Source organism: Protomyctophum parallelum (assembly GCF_964188405.1).
Source record: "Protomyctophum parallelum genome assembly, chromosome: 11".
Taxonomy (NCBI): domain Eukaryota; kingdom Metazoa; phylum Chordata; class Actinopteri; order Myctophiformes; family Myctophidae; genus Protomyctophum; species Protomyctophum parallelum.
In genome coordinates this window covers 22,873,523-22,893,221 of record NC_139707.1, presented here as the reverse complement: position 1 = coordinate 22,893,221, position 19,699 = coordinate 22,873,523, and the positions used below count along the sequence as shown (strand labels likewise).

At 42.7% G+C, this 19,699-nt stretch overlaps 1 protein-coding gene across 8 annotated transcripts in view; it reads right to left on the bottom strand.

Moving 5' to 3' along the window:
• Window positions 1-19,699, bottom strand: part of dip2a (disco-interacting protein 2 homolog A) — a gene marked incomplete at its 3' end in the record, with an annotated part of 157,696 nt that overhangs the window by 58,266 nt on the left and 79,731 nt on the right. For 4 of the 8 annotated variants that reach the window (XM_083776616.1, XM_083776615.1, XM_083776612.1 and 1 more), the window contains exons 6-12: window positions 18,541-18,678; window positions 10,295-10,414; window positions 5,008-5,205; window positions 4,478-4,569; window positions 3,737-3,847; window positions 983-1,106; window positions 187-296 (exon numbers count right to left, since the gene is read on the bottom strand). In XM_083776616.1, the coding sequence (XP_083632742.1) occupies window positions 187-296; window positions 983-1,106; window positions 3,737-3,847; window positions 4,478-4,569; window positions 5,008-5,205; window positions 10,295-10,414; window positions 18,541-18,678 (893 nt within the window). Of the gene's footprint in view, window positions 1-186; window positions 297-982; window positions 1,107-3,736; window positions 3,848-4,477; window positions 4,570-5,007; window positions 5,206-10,294; window positions 10,415-16,953; window positions 16,996-18,540; window positions 18,679-19,699 lie in introns of all 8 variants that reach the window. The other 4 variants (XM_083776609.1, XM_083776610.1, XM_083776613.1 and 1 more) reach the window with 2 other exon arrangements.

Here is a 19,699-nt window from a genome sequence, read left to right as displayed (position 1 = left end):
AACAGACTGGCTATAAATAAACAAATAATACTGCTAGCAGGTTATTTTTTGAAGTGGGCTTTGCTGGCGTCATTACAGTCATATAGTATTTATGTCAATGAGATAAATGTATAGGTAAAAATAAGTGTTTATTAATAAAAGTACTTCTACACCAAAGGTCTAATCAGTAAAACCCACTGCACTAACCTCTACGTAGGCGATATCATTGGTGGCTTCCCGGATTTGAGGGTACCAGTCTTTGGGGGGCTTCACAACGTGCTTCCCATCTGTGACAAACCACAGCAAACGTGGCCACCCTGCAACGGACCACACACACACACACACACACAGGCGTTCAACACAGTTACACTACACAGTGGTCCACGTTGAAAAGCAGTATCGGCCGTCGCCCAAGGCCCTGAATGCTCGCTGGGCGCCGCATTACAGTAATGGCACTTCCCCACTGCTCCTAATAGCAGTGGTGGAAAGGAAGCACATTTACTGAAGTACTGTATTTAAGTACCATTTTGAGGTATTTGCAGTTTATTTGAGTATTTACAATTGCAAATACTTTTACTTCTACTCCACTACATCTTAGAGGCAAATATTGTACTTTTACTCCACTACAATTATTTGAAAACGTTAGCTACTAGTTACTTTGTAGATTTTGGATTATTATTACAAAACACATTTTGGCGATTTTGATTTGAAAATAGCAGATCTACAAGTTTCTATACATTTTGAACCTGTGAAATGGGACATTCTGCACACTTTTACTCAAGTCAATTTTTTATTCTGGACTTTTACTTGCAACAGAGTATTTCTACATTGGAGTATTGATACTTTTACTTAAGTAACACATGTGAGTACTTTTTCCACTGCTGCCTATAATAGTTAGGGTGGATTAAATGCAGAGGACACATTTCAGACACAAGACATAACCCCAGAACAACTACAGTACGACGAGGCTAAAGCCCAGAAAGGAAAACAAAACGCACGGTACCTTTGAACGTAGCGACCTCCCCCGTCTGTGCTTTGGGCAGGCCTTTCTGACAAGCATCGGTGGTCAGAGCCAACGTTACGCCACAGCTGCCCAAGAGGAAGCCGATCTGCTGACTTCCTGCATCCTGCAGGACCAAAGCAAAAAGAAGCCATGGATTTTTTGGATTCTGGTGGAACTCAAAATATAGAGGTGTGCAAAAACAATGCAGGCAGTACAGAGGGTATGCGTGTCATCATCATCATACCTGGACGTTATGTGGGAACGCTTACTGAGTGGCAAAAAAACCCCTACTTTTTGGCCTTGACGCCCATACAGTACATATAAAGTATAAACAGAAAAGTCCTATCTGGCCTGGGCGGCTGGCGTAGCCGTCTGGGCACCTTGGCTGGTAATCCAGTCTGGCAGTATGCCGCGGGTTCGACTCCCGATCCCGACGGCCTTTACTTCATGTCACCCCCCCATCTATCTCCCCATTTCCTGTCAGCCTACTGTATAACTATCACTCTAAAAAAGGCGAAAGCCACAAAAAAAGATATGATTGCAACAACGCTAAACAACGTTAAACTCGATTTGCCACTCACTTCATTAATGCACATGCTCTATAATTCACGGTTTCAAAAACAGCGTCAGAGAGAGAGAGAGAGAAACAGAGAGAGAGAACGAATGATGACACCTCAAGAGACATCAAAGCAACAGCAGGTGTAACGGTGAAGTCACTATTAAAAGACTACACTGCTGAGCCTCAAAGCCCAGTCACAGCAGGAGCTGAAATCCAGGATCTGAGATGCACTACACATTTCAATTTGATCTGCTGTAATAGCAAAAAAAATGGCTGATATAGTATACAAACTCACAACTCATCGAGAAGATTTGACCATTTCAGACTTTTATATATATCCATCCTTGTATTCGCGACCTTATTCTTTGACCTACACTTCATGACCATAGGTCACCTTAAGTAGTTATGCATGTTGAATGTTCTCCCCTGTCCCCTACCCTCACAAAGAACATGCAGTAATCCTGGTCTCCAAATTGCCTCCCACTGGCCAGCCAGGGCACCTGATGTAGGGGAAAGGAACTGGTTGAAATAATGTGTTCCTTCCACACGCTCGTCCAACCAGGGAAACTCCCCCCTGTCAGGTGAAAAGAAGCGGCTTGGACTCCTCATGCATAGAAGGAAGCATGAGGTCAGTCCGTTGCACTCCCCAGGTTGGCAGAGAGAGCCCAGGATTACATTAGATAATTGCCACCGGGTGGAAAAAATGGGTTGCAAAATCATGGGATAAGAGAAAATGTAGCAGTAAGTAGTCATTATCACATGCTGGAATCAACCACAGTTGATGTATAATGTATTATCTTTCCATGAATGAGTCATAACGTAATTTTACGTAATAACGTAATAATTCCACTAGGGGTCACTGCTGCCCTTCATATTGGCTATGTATAACAGAACATTTGGTACTATCAAGACAAATGCAATGAATTTCATACATTCCTAGTAAAAGAAACACAATGACAATAATGCATTCCGTGTAAAATAAATGCAATGAAGTTGCATGAATTCCTGGTGTAAAACGTTGCAGTAGGAAATGCTGCGGGCTGTGGACTTGTGAGGCGGCAGCATCCGTGTCAAGGACAGTGGTGGAAAAAGTACTCACATTTTGTATTTGGGTAAAAGTATCAATACTGCAATACAGAACTATGCCCTTACAAGTAAAAGTCCGGAATTCAAAATGCACTTGAGTAAAAGTACAAAAGTATTGGTATCAAAATGTACTTAAAGTAGAAAGTGCTCTTTATGCAGAATGTCTCATTTCAAGTTTTCAAATGTATAAAAGTCTTTTGAAAATAGCAGATCTACAAGCTCACAATACGTCGCGCATTATGAGCTTGTAGATCTGCTCTTTTCAAATGCCCCTAACTAAAGTTTTCAAATAAATGTAGTGGAGTAAAAACAGTACAATATTTGTGTTGTGAATTATCTGCATGCTGTCTGACTGGCAGCCTCTGGTGGACACTCCCCATTCCCTGCATCCACAATCACACATGTGTTTGCCATCACACCACTCAACTCACTAGCCAATCACAGTCTAGGTGTGGCACCTATAACCAGCAACTCACCCCACACTCCTCACTCAGTCTCCAGCCTTCACACAGGCAACATTACATGCAGAACCTGCAGCTCTCACTGAGTACCCGACAACACCTCACTTCTCTGCAGCCGTGTGTCCTTGACCAATGTAAGCCTTTATGTTCTGTATTGACTTAATGTGTTCTACGCTATGTTGATCACCTTGCCATATAGCCTACTATGATTGCTCATATATGTATAAATGCCCAGTCTACCTGTTTATACATACATATCCATTCTGTTGCCATATTCTGAGTTATATTTGATTTACTTGTCTTCCAATCTGGTCCTTTATTGTCATGATATAGTTAATATGTATTCCATTTCCTATATCTTGCTTGTAGAAACCATGGCTCACTGAAGACAATAAACTACTATCCTGTTGAAATATACCTTGGTGTCACATACACTCTCTCTGACCGGAGAAACTTGGGGATCAGTTCACATCCAACAAACTAACCAGCAGAGAATATTTATTAATTTGCCTCTGAGATGTAGTGGAGTAGAAGTAAAAGTACTGGAAATTGGAAATACTCAAGTAAAGTAAAAATACCTCAAAATTGTACTTAAGTAAATGCAGGAGCAGGGGAGTCGAGGGGTGCAGGAATGTTGCGGGTGGTTACCTTACGCGTGAGCGGCACTTCGATGGGCACGGGTACCAACTCTGCCAAGAGACAGCCGTAGAACGCCACCATGAACATCACAGGGTCATTGTTGGGGATCACGAGTGCAACCTGCAACAGTATATGGACAAGCAACGTCACGGCCATTGTAATTTCCCTCTGAACCCCAAGACAAGAAATGGCATTATTTGCAAAGACATTTGGAGCAAAGTTGCAAGGTCCTTGCTCCAAATCACACAGCTACACGTTGTAGTTGTTTACTTATAAAAGGCAGAAAACAGTCACACAGTAAGGAAACTAAGGACACTGAATCAAGCAGTAGTTTGATTAGCATTTTTTACATACAGTAAAAAATATGCAGGGTGAAACTATAAATGATGTCCGCATTGGCCCAGCAGGCTATATATTATTAATTTTGATGCCACCATTGACTCCGGCGCTGTGGTGCTGTGCAACAGAATGCACTGGAAAGGCCCCGATGAAGGCCCTGTGATTCGCCCCCGTGAACCGGGAGCAATAATCGGTCATTTCCAGGGTGGCCGCTGCTTATTATTCTTTCGTCAGAAGCATTAATATAGTTAGTCACATTGATTTTTTTTACTGAGAGGACGGAGCGGATACATTTCAATGGCATCACACCGCAAAAGCAAGCGTTGGGGAGTGACGGGGAAGAGACTACTCGGCAAACATAATAGTATTAATTCTGGATTAATACTGTATATGCTGTATTTCATGACTTACTCTGTCTCCAGGCACGAGTAGAGGCTCATTCCTGGTGCTTAGCTTGTTCAGGAGAGTGTAGGCCAGTTTGTGACTGCGGGTCCATAGTTTACCTAAAGAGAGAATGTGTAGCACAGTTATACATGAACGACACAACGGTGGGCGTTACATTATGTTAACTAAAGTTGTGTGCCCTTTGAAACATCACTACATCAGTGCTGTGACATTTATAGAATGTTGTGCTGTCTTGTCACAGGGGATATAATTTATAAGATAATTAAATAACATTGGTTTTATGATACATAAAAGTAGGCATATAGTATAATAAATAATACATTTGGATGCACATGCACTTGTGCATACAATTCAAAATGAAATATGTTGAGTGCTTGTATTGACTTGCCATGTTGTGCAGGAATATAGAAAAGTGTGATGCATCGCGATGCATATTCGCAATGCATCGTAGAATCGAATCGAAACATTAGCTGGTGAATCGTAATCGAATTGAATCGTGAGGGCAGTGGCAATTAACACATCTACTGATAACCTACCGTAAGTGAGTGTGTAAACCGGCTTGCCGGAGTTGTCCAGTGCAGTCAGACAGGGGCTTTTGGGATGGGTAGCTCCCCAACGTTGCAAGCCGGCCAGCACGGAGGGAGGCCAGTTGGTCAGCACCCCCAGAGGCTCTCCTTCCAGGGGACTCATCTGCTGGCCCTCGGGTCTGGGCTGGTTGGGGTCTGGCTGTTGGACTACATGATATACAGAGACACAGGAGAGAGAGAAGGAAGGTACATTATCCCATTAAGACCTGGAACGTATCTGTGTCGCTTTAGCTTTTGACCACTTTAACCATTAAACGTAAGCTGTTGAAAAATAGCGAATCCACAAGCTCATAGTGCAGCACAATCTGCTTGTAGATCTGCTGTTTTAGAAAGATCCTGAAAACGTATGCAAATCATTGAATATATATTCTTTCACAGCAAACATTTTAACTCATATCTTTGCTTCTGGGGGGTCCCTGGAACAACATATGTTCAGATGAGGGTCGGCGGCCAAATACAGCACCACTGATTTAGAAACATAGGCTTTTCAGAAAACTGTCATGATTTACAGTAGAAGACATTTGTAGAATCTGGTCTCAGGTGGGCTATATTATATACCAGTGGTTCCAAACGTGAGGTGTGGGATCCTCCTTGAGAGGTGCCAAAGATCACAATTGAGGCCTTGTCCTTTGGGCGGTATTCCGACATTTTAACATGTTTCGCAAAATCGTTAAATAGAAGTCCACATTTTCCTATCCTATTCGCTATTCATCATATTAGAAGTATATAATATAGGGCTCAAGTGGTTAGCATGTCAGAAAAAAGAACAAGCATGTGCATGTGCACGCATGTAGGCGGTCCCAGCTTCTGTCCAGCTAATTTTGATTTAGTTTTAGTCATAGTCTTTTGAATAAAGTTCCCTTTAGTTTTAGTCATATGTTAGTCATCTGAAATGTTTTAGTGTTAGTCTAGTTTTAGTCGACTAAATAACATTAAGATTTTAGTCGACTAAACATACAGTTGATTTAGTCGACTAAAACATATTTTGCCAGGACTTGATGGAGTCGCAATGGCTGATTTTACACTTGATTACATGCTGAAAATAGCCAACCTACAAACTCACAACGCGTTGTAGATCGGCTATCCGCTTGTAGATAACCTATTTTCAGAACAGAATCTCTTCACCACTAGTCCATTCCTAACATTTTAGTTGAAATTGTCAACAAGTTTTTATTTCATTTACATTTTTTGCTGCTTCTGGTTCGGAAGCAGTGAGGTGAACAGCCAAGAGGAAACCAGGCGAGGGAGGGGTTGACAATCTATTCAAATGTTTCCTAACAAGATGTTCCGATATGATTAGAAGTGACAAAAGTGCTCAATTTCCTCAAACAGTGTGTATCTATCTAGCCTATCTCTTAACCACTTGAACCCTATACATATTTAACCCATTCTGACCTGAGATCAGATTCTAAAAATGTATTCTATGTCCTGACAGTTTTCTGAGCTTGTAGATCTGCTATTTTTCAATAGCTATAGCATAATGCTAACACCAAAAGGGGTTCCCGCCCAAAATGGATTTTAAATCTGTGTCCACAACACTTGATCCACTCCTTTCCCCCACCCTCTACACCAAAATGTCTCACCCCAAAAGTAGCAGATCTACAAAGCTCACAACATGTCGCACAACATGTATGTGAGCTTGTAGATCTGCTATTTTTGCTGAACAGTTTGCAGAATAGGGACGCAACAACGGTTCATGTGGTTACAGATTATATGTGAAGTTGTGAACAGAGGAGAAGCTGTCACCGGGTAAATGAGAACACAGTAGTGAATTAGACAAAGCATAGTAGGATCACATCAAAGAAAGAGGGTTGTGGGTTTGGAAGGGGGTGTGGTCGGGGAGATGAAGGAGGTGTAATTGTTTATTAAAAATCACACTGGTGTGAAGTGAGGGACACCCACTGTATTTATATGTATAGTGAGGGGCACCCACTGTATTTATATGTATAGTGAGGGGGACCCACTATATTTATATCGGCCATGTGACGTCTCTTAGGTCGTCATTTAGTATTCTAAACAAACATTAAAGTCCATAGACTCGACTGGCAAACGATTTACATCATAAATGCTCTAAACAAACATTACAAATCCCATAGACTTGGCTGCCATATTATGACGTAATCTTCAAAGGTCATGCATTAAATTATCCCCATTAGCTGACGGCTAAACGCCCACTAGTCTTCCCGGGGTCCAATGCAAGGATATGGTACATTACATCACAAAAATAGAATTCACGGCCCAGGCCGTAGCGTAACGGTCTGGGCACCGGACTGGTAATCCAGTCGCAGTGTGCCGCGGGTTCGACTCCCGGACCCGACACGGCCTTTACTGCATGTCATCCCCCCATCTCTCTCCCGTTTCCTGTCAGCCTACTGTCTGTCCCTTCAAAAAATCAATAAAAGGCGTAAGCCGCAAAAACAATATCTTAAAAAAAATATATATAGAATTCACAAAAACATGTATCCCATAAAATAAGACTATATATTTAGCTTATACTAAAAAGAAGGAGGTCTGTTTCATTATTATCAGCTTCCTGTGTCAGAGGCAGCCACCGAATGAAGCCCTGATCCTGGCTTCTTTCACATCTGCTGCTGTGCCCGGTGACTCCTCTTGTGTGGGTCCAAGTCCATGTTTACACTCGGAATACACCGAATTTTGCTGTGTATAGCTGTCTCTCTCTCTCTCCTATGTCTTTTCCCCTCGCCTGCCCTTTCATTATCCTCAAAATATAACAATTCTCCTGGCTCCTAGAACACCGACGGATGTTCGACTGAGAGACACACACATACTGTAGCGGTCTGCGCTATGCTATCACTCACCATCCATCCTAGTCTCAGCACTGCGGGATGAATTTGCAGCTCACACCAAACCACCCACACCACTGTGGCTGCGTGCTGCAGACCCCCCCCCAAATAGGATCCCAGTCTCTGAGCTGGAGAAGCGTTGCCTTTTTCTTTTCTTTTTTGTTATTTTCTTTTATGGTCACCTTGCTGACGCATTGCTATTCCTGCTGCGTTTTTCACTTGTTTACTCAGCCTTGTGTCCGAGTACCACCCAAAAACCCACGGTGGGCTATTTGGAATGGAGGAAATGGTTAGGTAGGGCAGGACGGTGATGGTTGGCAGGGGCTGAGTGTGCTGTGCGCGCGTGCGTGTGCGCGCATGTGTGTGTGTGTGTGTGTGTGTGTAATATTGGAAAACGTACTAAATTGTTTTACTTACGTAAAAGTATCAATACTGCAATGTAAAACTACTCCGTTACAAGTAAAAGTCCGGAATAAAAAATTTACTTGAGTAAAAGTACAAAAGTATCGGCATCAAATACTTAAAGTACCAAAAGTACTCATTATGCTGAATGTCCCATTTAAAGTTTTCAAATGTTTACAAATCTTTTGAAAATAGCACATCTGCGAGCTTGTAGATCAGCTATTTTGAGTTTTGAGTTTGAATCTTTATTTCGGTCATTTTTACAAAAACAGATAAACAAAAATAGGTTTAAGCAATTTACATTGCTTAATTTATATTACATTAATTAGTCAACACAGTGACTAGTTCTGACCGAAAAGGTATGGGCTGAAGCATAAAGCTTATTTTGCCCACCTTTTTATATAATACAAATAATAATAATAATAAGTCTGTGATTAATTATCACAGTAGCATAATTTATGAAAACACAAATGGGAAAGAAAAAGAGCAATATCATAGAAATATTACTAAAAACAGAAAAGGAAAAATAACAAAAGTAAACAGGATGTTGATTTACATCTGTCATCACATACTATACTATAATATAGATATGAATATAAATATAAACTTAAATATAATTATAAATAGAAATAAATATAACCATACTTATCTAAATGTCTATACATGAAAATGTATACATATTTGTTTTTGTTTTCTTTTTTACAAATATATACAGCCAAGCACCCATTCAACCGTTCTCTCATTTTGTTTGTTCTGCTGCTATATATGTATCAATTATCTTTGCTTTAAATAATTTCTTATATGTTTGTATTGACCTAGACAATTTAAGCTCGTTATCCAATTTATTCCACAGTTTCACTCCTATCACAGTTTCAAATGGGCGAAACATGTATAGGGCTGAAGTGGTCACTGTATGTTTTGTAATAATAATCAAAGTAACTAAAGTTTTTAAATAAGTGTAGTGGAGTAAAAGTACAATATTTGCCTACGAGACGTAGTGGAGTAGAGTGTGTGCGTGCGTGCATACGTGCGTGCGTGTGCTGTTCCCAGTGCTTCCTGGCCACACCTGGTGGTCACAGCTCCACCAAAACAGGGGGAAAAACAACCAGCGATCTAACATCGCATCTGCACTAATTTAGGCGTGGTGATGCTGTAGTACATGCGATTGTGATGATAGTGACACCGGTGTGACAACTTAAGGACACAGAACCGTTTCATTACACACCCAAATGAACACTGACCCGACAGCAACACAGACTGAAAGGAAGCCGCAAAATGGCGCTAAATCCTACTATTAATGCGCCACGTCTCTGTCTGCATGCGTGCGTGTGTTTGTACGGTTGTAATGCACGCAACTCGATAACCGTTTGCCCCACCGACTTCACATTCGACACACGCGTTCCACACCCCCGCAGGGAGTGCAGTGCCCGGTATCGAGTCGGTCGGACCCACGGTTCTCCAGAACCACCACAAAAGGCTCTGGTCAGGCTCTGCCAGTGGGCCTAATCAGCCTAAATCCCCTCACCTGTGCAATTTCCAGCCTCTGCCTCAGCCAATCGATTGCCATGGCAACACCACACCTGCAAATTGATTACTTAACCACTCCACTTTTCACAGTCAGTTTGCACACTTCACACACAGGCAGACAGACAAATACAGAGATCTCCATGTGGGACAGTGGGACACAGACAGATAGTTAAAATGGGTGCTATGCAAGTTGACAGCGGGTATTATTAGGTTCCCAAGTTGCATCACTCAAGTAGGCCGGTGGCCAACGGGCACGTACAGGTCTAGTTGTTCTAAACGATAAAGATTTTCATGTGCAAAGACATCAGAGTTCGGTGAGTGACTTGGCGCAGATCGCAATTAGTGTCATATGATATCGCTTATTTGCCGATATCTCATTTGGCTGAACAGTTTTTTATCAGCCATTTTCCCACCGTAGTTACTGCACGTTGGCTTTGTAGGGCAATATTGATTTGACACACATTGACAGAGCAGGGCGTCTAATTACTTCCAAGCAATCTTACCGTCCAGGAGCTCCTCGAAGTCGTCGACGAAGAATTCTCGCAGCGGCCGGCGCTTTGGTCTCTTCAGGGTGTTGAGCAACTGCTGAATCTTTGAGGAGACGCGACTGTTGACTGGAACACCTGGTAGAGAGCCAGGGGAGAAGGATAGAGAGAGATGGGGAGAAAAAGATGGCCATGACGAGGGAGACAGATTTGTCAAGGATGAAAACAGATGAAGTGGAGGAACGAAAGGAAAGATGATGGGTTAATGGAGGAATTGATTGGGCGGAGGGGGAGGAGGAGGAGGATGGAATGGATAAATGGGAAGGACGGATAAGAGAAGAAAGAGGAGGAAATAAGGTCAGACACATAAAAGACAACCGGCTGTCAGTAACAGACAGTGGAGTCACATGACCTCTACCGGTCACCTCAATGGTTACGATACAATGGTACGCAAGTGAGGTCAAGCTTCCGTGTTGGTGCTTCACTAGTCCCGCGTAGCCCAGCGAGAGGCAACAGTCTGGCCACGTGAGACCTAGTGCTTCACAGAAGCTTCTGCGTGCGTCACAGAGGGTAAGTCCCGGAAAAGACGTGCTGTGATTTGCCGTAACGTTCCTTCCGCACTTACGCCCTCGCGTCGATACACATGGCTCCAACGAACTGCAGCGGCCAACAAGGCATCCATTTCTTTTAATATCTATGTTGTGCGCGCTCACTGAGAGCAGTGGATCCACATCCCTTTCTGGATGTCAATGGAACTAATGTTGCACACAGGTTCCAACTTCCTATGTATCGGACTATCGGTCTCACAATGGTTTAAAATATCTTCTATCTAAATGTGCCATGTCTCTGTGCGTCTGTACGAACGTGTGTACAGCTGTAATGCATGCAACTCGAGAACCGTTAGCCCCACCGAAATTCGACACACGCATTACACACCCCTACAGGGAGTGCATGCCCAGTGTCGAGACGGTCGGACCCACGGTTGTCCAGAACCGCCACAAAAGGCCTCTGGACGGGGCATCTACAGAAATCTCCATAGGAACAGGTACAACGGGTTCCTTTGTTACCGACTCGGTGCTCTACAGCCGGGCACCGGTCTAGTATATATAAAAGGAGGAGAGGACGTGTGAGAGGACGTCGAGAGGATGTCCCACACCTACCTACATGGACGTACTAAAGAAAGATACTGGTGCGGAAAGCACAAAGGAGCTGGCCAGATGTATGGACAACGGAGATGACTGGAGACGCCGATGGAGGGCTCGTCTGAGGACGACGTAGAGAGAGAGAGAGAGGGGTCTGCTGCCGAGCGAAACAAAGAAGTCCTCTATACATCATGAGATGTCTGGAAAGATGCCCACTTCTAATCCACTCTGTATAATTGTTGTCGCTTTCTGCAACATTTTCTTATATACTTTGAAGTAGCCTAAATGGAACCCTTATCAGGTCTACACAAGTTTAAAAAAAGAATACTGTATTGTAATAATATTACAGTATGTTAGTCAATCAAAACATACACAAACACTGATGTTTAACACAAAAAGCTGAGCACGACAACAACATCATCAGAGAAATCTTTGCTAAAATACAAAATAATATGGATAGAGAGATGGATTGGGGAAGTGGAAGGGGAGTGGACCAGCGCCACAGATGAGAGCAAACCAGAATAAGGGTGCAACAAACTAATCGATTTATTCAAAAATAAAAAGTAATATATTTTAATAAAGTAACAAGCTCAAAATGCGTTGCAATGTGATGCATTGTGAGCCTGTAGATCGGCTATTCTTGCAAGACACCGTTGTACGATAAAGATGAACATATATGTTATTATATGTCATATATGCATTATTAATGAGAACAAGAAAAATGCCAGAGTCCTATTCTCTACCATTGAACGACTTTTAAACCCCCCCCAGTCCTACAAGCAGTCATTCCCGGCCTCTAAAGCTAAGTGTAATGAGTTTGAATGCTTTTTTGACAACAACATTTTTAACATTAGAGCTGATATTATGAATGGTGCTGCTGCTAGCGCAAACCTTCAAACAGCAGCTAATGGTCCCAGGGTAGATCTCTCCAGGGGGAGCCTATTATCGTTCTGCGCAATTGATGAAGACGAACTCCGCAAAACCATATCACAGATGACATCATCCTCCTGTTCATTGGATACAATTCCCACCACCTTTCTCAAAGAGGTCTTAGACAGTGTGATTGGAGATATCCTAAAAATTGTAAACAGCTCTCTACAATCAGGTGTCTTCCCAGACTCACTGAAGACTGCTGTAGTTAGGCCCCTACTCAAGAAACACAATCTTGATCCCGCTGTTTTGGGTAACTATCGACCCATTTCAAATCTACCCTTTCTGGGCAAGGTTTTAGAAAAATGCATCTTCCATCAATTGGATGTGTTTCTACAGAACAATAATGTCCACAATAAATCTGGCTTTAGGAAAGGTCACAGCACAGAAACGGCACTTGTAAAAGTAATGAATGATCTTAGGGTGTCTGCTGACAAGAAACATGTATCCGTTCTCTTACTTCTAGATCTAACAGCTGCATTTGACACGATTGACCATTCAATTTTAATACAGCGTCTGGAGCACTGGATAGGCCTGTCTGGTACGGCCCTGTCCTGGTTTTCCTCCTACCTATCAAACAGAAGTTACTTTGTCAATCTAGCCGAGTTTGACTCAGACAAACATGACATCAGTTCTGGTATTCCACAGGGCTCGATTCTTGGCCCTCTGCTTTTCTCCTTGTACATACTGCCATTGGGCGAACTCATTACCAATCACGGAGTCAATTTTCATTTTTTTTTTTTTTTTTAAGATATTTTTTTGCGGCTTACGCCTTTTATTGATTTTTTTGAAGGGACAGACAGTAGGCTGACAGGAAACGGGAGAGAGATGGGGGGATGACATGCAGTAAAGGCCGTGTCGGGTCCGGGAGTCGAACCCGCGGCACACTGCGACTGGATTACCAGTCCGGTGCCCAGACCGTTACGCTACGGCCTGGGCCTCAATTTTCATTTCTATGCTGATGATACCCAACTATATCTTTCTGTGGCTCCAGATGATCCCTGTGCTTTAGACCCGCTGTTGACCTGCCTGTCTAGCATCAAATGTTGGATGAGTGAGAACTTTCTCAAGCTAAATGAGGATAAGACAGAAGTTCTCATAATCGGTTCTAGTGAGCAGAAAGAATCAATAATAAGCAGACTTGGCAACCTAACTGTAGAAACTAACAGTACAGTAAAGAACCTGGGGGTTATTATTGATTCTGAATTGAACTTTAATTCACACATTAATCATGTCACCAAGATTGCCTTTTTTCACCTTAGAAATATTGCACGAATCAGAGCCTATTTGTCCTTGGACGATGCAAAAACGCGAATCCACGCCTTTGTTTTTTCTCGGCTTGATTACTGCAATGCACTTTTTTCAGGACTGCCTAAGAAAACAACTGACAGATTACAACTTGTCCAAAATGCAGCAGCCAGAGTTTTAACTAGAACTAAGATGAGAGAACATATTACTCCAGTTTTGGCATCACTGCACTGGCTTCCGGTTGTTTTTAGGATTGATTTTAAAATTATTTTACTTGTCTATAAAGCTTTCAATGGTCTCGCACCTTCCTACCTACATGACTGCCTGCCTAAATATGTCCCAAACCGCCCCCTAAGGTCTTCCACCGCCGGCCTGCTCGCTTTGCCCAAAAAAATGGCAACTAAAAAATACGGGGAAGCAGCTTTTTGCTTCTACGGGCCGTCGGCATGGAACAAGCTCCCACTGTACCTTCGTCAGGCAGCCTCTGTAGACATTTTTAAAGCTCAGCTCAAGACCCACTTCTACAACATTGCCTTTAATTGATCTTTTATTTTTATTTTTTCTTGTCCTGACTGTACTGCATTACTGCTTGTTTTTTAATGTCGTTGCCTTGCTTTTCTTTTATTCTCCATTGTTCTGTAAAGCACTTTGAGCTGCATTTCATGTCATGAAAGGTGCTATACAAATAAAGTTTTATTATTATTATTATTATTATGTTTGTGCGTTGATTTGTTGATATATACAATACATTTTTATTTTATTTTAAAGTAGTGTCTCAGAAGAAACTAGAAAAAGTGCCCTTCTGGGCACAGGTCTCCACCAGGATAGGAATGTAGGACATTGCAGCTTGCCTTCATCTGGTGGTTGGATAAAAGGGCAACAAAAGTAAACTAGGGAGTTGGCATACAAAGTTATCCACAGATCCGTGCAGTTAGAGGTAAAAACACTTTTCGCCCAGTTATAGCGCCACCTTGAGGCTGAGTTGAAATTGTTCATGTGGCATTTCGTCCTCGGCCTAGTGGGAATGTGGGTGCACAATTTCACGGAAATCACGCGATGTGTTCATGATTTGCAGCATTTTGTTTGAAACTGAGCACTCCTGTGAACTTTGGAAGCCAATCTTAACCAATCAGGATGGAGTCTGAGAAATCTGAAAGACCGGTTTCGTTGAATGGCTCTAGAGAGACTGTGTACCAATTTGCGTGATGTTTGGACAAAATCTGTAGGTGTACTGTGCAAAAACTTGTTTTGCACAAAGCGGCCTCCTGGTGGCGCTATAACAGGCCGTTCTGGAAAGTTTGGGGCAGAGGTTCATCGTTGGCATCCAGGGAGTGTGTGTGCAAAATTTGGCATCGACCGGGTTAACGTGGCCGAGATTAGCTGCTCACGGACACACACACACACACACGGACGGACGGACGGACGGACGGACGGACGGACACACACACACACACACGGACGGACGGACGGACGGAGTGCAAAACATACTCTCCCCCCATGCCTTCGGCCTGGTGGAGACAAAAAGACTGGAATCCTTCCTTCACTTACATAATTGTATTGAAGCAGCAACGTTTCAGTCGATCAGACCTTCATCAGGCATGGCCTGATGTAGCGTCTCAAAAAAGTAACCAATAGAATGATCACTATCAAGACAATAGATAAGTCGCATCCCTAATCCAGAACCAGACACAACGGCTACTTTTCCACAAAAATAACTTTGGACTGGTTCCATTCTTTATTTTATATGACCGTTTATATCACATCCGCATCTTCCAACCTGAAGAGTGACACTGACACGCCCACTTTGGTTCCCACTTCAAGGCAAGAAGTAGTATTTTTTGGTTCCAGTTCTGAACCAACTTTTAGGTATCTGAACCAATTAATTTAGTTCAAAATTAGGCGAGGGAAAAAGAACAGAACCGGTTCAACCCCGGTGGAAAAGTGGCCAAAAGTGAGAGGAGAGAGGAGAGGCCCACTCACACTTTTTCTTCACTCACATATAGGACACGGCTATTTGCGGACTAAAGAAAAACTATGTGCATCCCATGAACATTAATTTCTACTATGTAGAATGTACATAGTGAGTGGAGGGGGGTAAGATTTCAGACATTCCAGACAGCCACAGGAGACAAGAGGCCACAGCTGCATACAAATGGCCTGGCCTAGGCTTATAATGGGCTGGAATCAGACAAACTGCTTCTTCATCCAAGGACTGAAGCACTCAGAGTGGGTGTCAGGGTCACCAGAGCACCTGACAGACCAATTAGAAAGCCCCAGACACATCTGTGGACCCAGACCCCAGCGCACCCCAAAAGCCTATGATATTAATGAGATTACAGCCAAGCACCATTTTTAAAATGTTGAAGGCCAGGCATCACCTATACAATGGCTATACTTAACATATTCATGACTAATCCGTATACGTACGTATGATAATAGTATGATAAATGAATTTAAGAATCACTGAATTATGCATAGACTATAATCAGATTTGCATTTAGCAGCAACCTGAACCCATGTATAATGCAATGAACTGTTTCCCCCCCCCTAAAACATGATCATCAGGTACTATGCTAGGAAGATTTTTTTTTTTAAAGTCTTTTGACTCAAAGGCTTCCAGCTTTCAGGAAGAAACCAAAAATACACAAGGAAGACATATTTTAATACACGCCTAGGTGCTATTTAGAGTAATGTTAAAATCACGGCACTCCATCTTTAACAACTTTCTGACTATATTACCACCTGTGGTGTGACGATATTTAATATGCCAGAAAGACTGGATGGATGCCATCATAAATGCCTATGAATATCAGACAGCCTGACAGTGACTCAAGATTGACACCTCGTGTCACCAACGTGTCACTATGTTATCATTTAGACTTTCTCTATCTGTATCTTATTCTGTATCTGTCCTCACAATGCACCATGACGCATTGGGAGCTTGTAGATGTGCTATTTTTTGGCACTTGCCACTGTTGTGCAACAAAGTATAAATCAAGCATAAATATTCACAAGAATAAACATTCGTCTGAATGGCTACAGTATGACTACACAAAGAAAGCCAACATTTCAAGCTCAAATCTCAAAGATCACTTTAGGAAGGAATTAGGCTTGACATCTTGTTGTGTGAAACCCCAAAGCTAAAATCAAAAGCATCACACACATGGTTGCACATTCACACAAGTTAGAATTGGAATTATTTTCAGAGGGTTATTGAATTGCTTATGAATTCTCTAATGTTTGTGAAACACATATATAGTTTGGACAATTATCAGTAGAGGTGACTTTGAAGTTAATGGCAAAACAACACAAGGAGCAGAGCACACATAGCAGAGCTGGAGGAATGGGTATAAATACCATCCGTTAAACTGAGCGCTGCTTCACTTCTTAGTTCATACCCTGGAGGAGACACATAGCAGACTGTCAATGACACAATCCTGCTCATGTTGCAGGACTCTCTGTGTGTGTGTGTGTGTGTGTGTGTGTGTGTGTGTGTGTGTGTGCGACGGTGTGTGTGCGCGCACGTTAGAAATAGAAAGAAAAGACATCAAAACAGACAAGACAAAGGCAAGTAAAGTCCAGCTTTGCAACATGGTTTTCCTTGGCATGTAGTAAAGCATCCAAGGAAGGACATTTAATACCTCTCAAAGACCACACAGCAATATATTTTCTGGGTCGGACATCTGAAAAATAACTTTTAGCTGTACTACCTACTTTGCATTCACAAGGCAGGGAAAATACAGATGACGCACATTCCGCTGGGAGTGGCAGGGAATTAATGGCTGCTAATGTAACAGACCGTGTTCACGCTGTGTACAATGTCCAGATGGCCTCCTTATAGACACGTCAGCTGCGAGTTTTATGCAGCAGCATGCCAGGAGGACTGATATTAGAACCAAGACGGATAGGTAACACAAACATAACAGCTCAAAAGGTTTATTTGTGGTTTATGGATAGACATACTTGTCTTGCGCTTGGCTCGATGTACTAAAGGTGCAAAGATTAGAGATGCCACAAAGTATCATCGGATTGCTGTTCCGCAGTGCATCAGCTCAGAAATGGCAAAACATCCTGTGTGAAATCCTCATTATGTTTGGACAGGGGTGGCGGGTATGTAGGGTACCGAGTAATGTCCCAACAGGCTGCTACATTTATACACCTGGTCGCATTGCAACGTGGCAAGGAGAAACCAGCTGGATGCCTTATATCAGTTCCAGTTTATGGCGTTTGTATTTCACATAAATCAACTCGACTCGGGTGATGTAGGGAAACCTTTAAAGCTACGCCAACACAGACAGTTAGAGAGTAATTTTAATATTGTTTAATTGACGGATTCACTGGCTGATACAAGAAAGAAACAGGGGTGTATGTACAGCCCTGTGTGTGTGTGTGTGTGTGGGTGGGTGTGTGTGTGTGTGTGGGGGGGGGGTTGTGGAGGGATTCTCAGTTACCATGGCAACTTGGGGTTGGGGAGATCAATCGACAGCCTGTGCCAGGCTGACAGACAGACATAGAGATACACATGAAGAAGACAGAGGGACAGACAGCGGGAGGGAAAAGGGGAGGTTTACTCTGTCTGTCTGTGTGTGAACTTTTACTTGTCGATGAATTGTCATACAAAAAATTGTGATCAACGATTTAATTGTCGTTTAATTGTCTATTTAGGCTTTATAAACAAAAAGGTGCATGGGGCAGATGTGGAAATAGATGATCTACAAGCTCTAAAAGCGGCTTGAGCTTGTAGATCTGCTATTTCCACTCTTTTTTAAAGTGAAAATATGAAAAATGTTCAACCTTGATATGATTATCACGATTATGCAAACCAATGTGCGATTATCAAAAAAAGAAAAAGAAATGCGATTAGGCAATTATGTAATAATTGTGACAGGCCTATGTGTGAGAGTGTGTGCTAAGTGCTTGTGTGTGCGTATGGAGGAAACTCACCGTCTGCGGTCTCCATAGCGCTGCTGGTGTGGTTGTACCCCCGTGGGACGCCTCGAACAGAGCCCACCTGTGGACGCTCGGCATGCAACGAGGGGCGCTCCGACAACCCCGTCACATCGGGGGGCGCCGAGTGGTTATCTGCGGTGGGTGCGGGGGGTGGGGGGGGAAGAGGTCAAACGTCGGGCCTACTTAGGGCTTTGGCAACTGAGTGACAATCCACTTCATGTGTTTGGAAAAGAAAACCGATCGGACAGGGTCAGGAAATAATAGGAAACGAGTTGTTTTGAGAAGCTACAGTACAAGCCGTTTTGCCCCTGTTAATGGCCACCTCTACTTGTGTTAGTAGAGGCCCTTAAACCGAGGTCGGATGTGCTTTAGCAAGGATTTCACAGCTCGAACCCACCAAAACGGGCAGCAGCGATGCTGTTTCAACGTGGCCACTGGAAATGTATCCCCAACGTCGTGAGTGATCCATCCACAGAGAACTAGATGCTTGTGTAATATCATTAATAGGCATGTCTGAGGACATCAATGAAAGCCTCCCTTTGTTCTTTCCCCTCGTGCTCGAGCCTTAGCCAGCTAAGAGGACGCCTCATGGCATCACAATGAAGTTAACACAGATTTTAATCCTAGTCATTTAATGGTTAGTGAGGGACAAAAATAAAAATAGTAATGTAATGTTTCATCTATCTTTTAGCAGAGAAGGACCGGCACCTGGGACAGTTGTTACGTAATACGTACAACATTTGGCATGTTTATACAGAACACAGCCTGTGTAATACTAAGTAATAGTCTTTTGTACATGTTACGTTGCTGGTATACCTGTGTATCATGCAATAGGGTCCATTTTGATTGAGTTAAAGGTAGGTTAAGTGATCGGGTGGGGCTGAGCAAGGTCAGTTTATTATTATTAGGCTATTATTGTTTATTATTATCGATAAAAAGACATCACGACATGCCCACACTTGATAAGACGTGTGGACATCCTGGGCAACAGAAGTGTTAACACTTATTTTAACCAAAGAACACTACCTTTAAACTGACACTGGGGACTTTACTGTGCAGATAGATATTAGATACACATAGGAGAGTTTGGTATAACTGTTGTAGGAGATTTATTTATAGCCGAACTCAGTACCAGTTGCTGCCATCTCTTTAT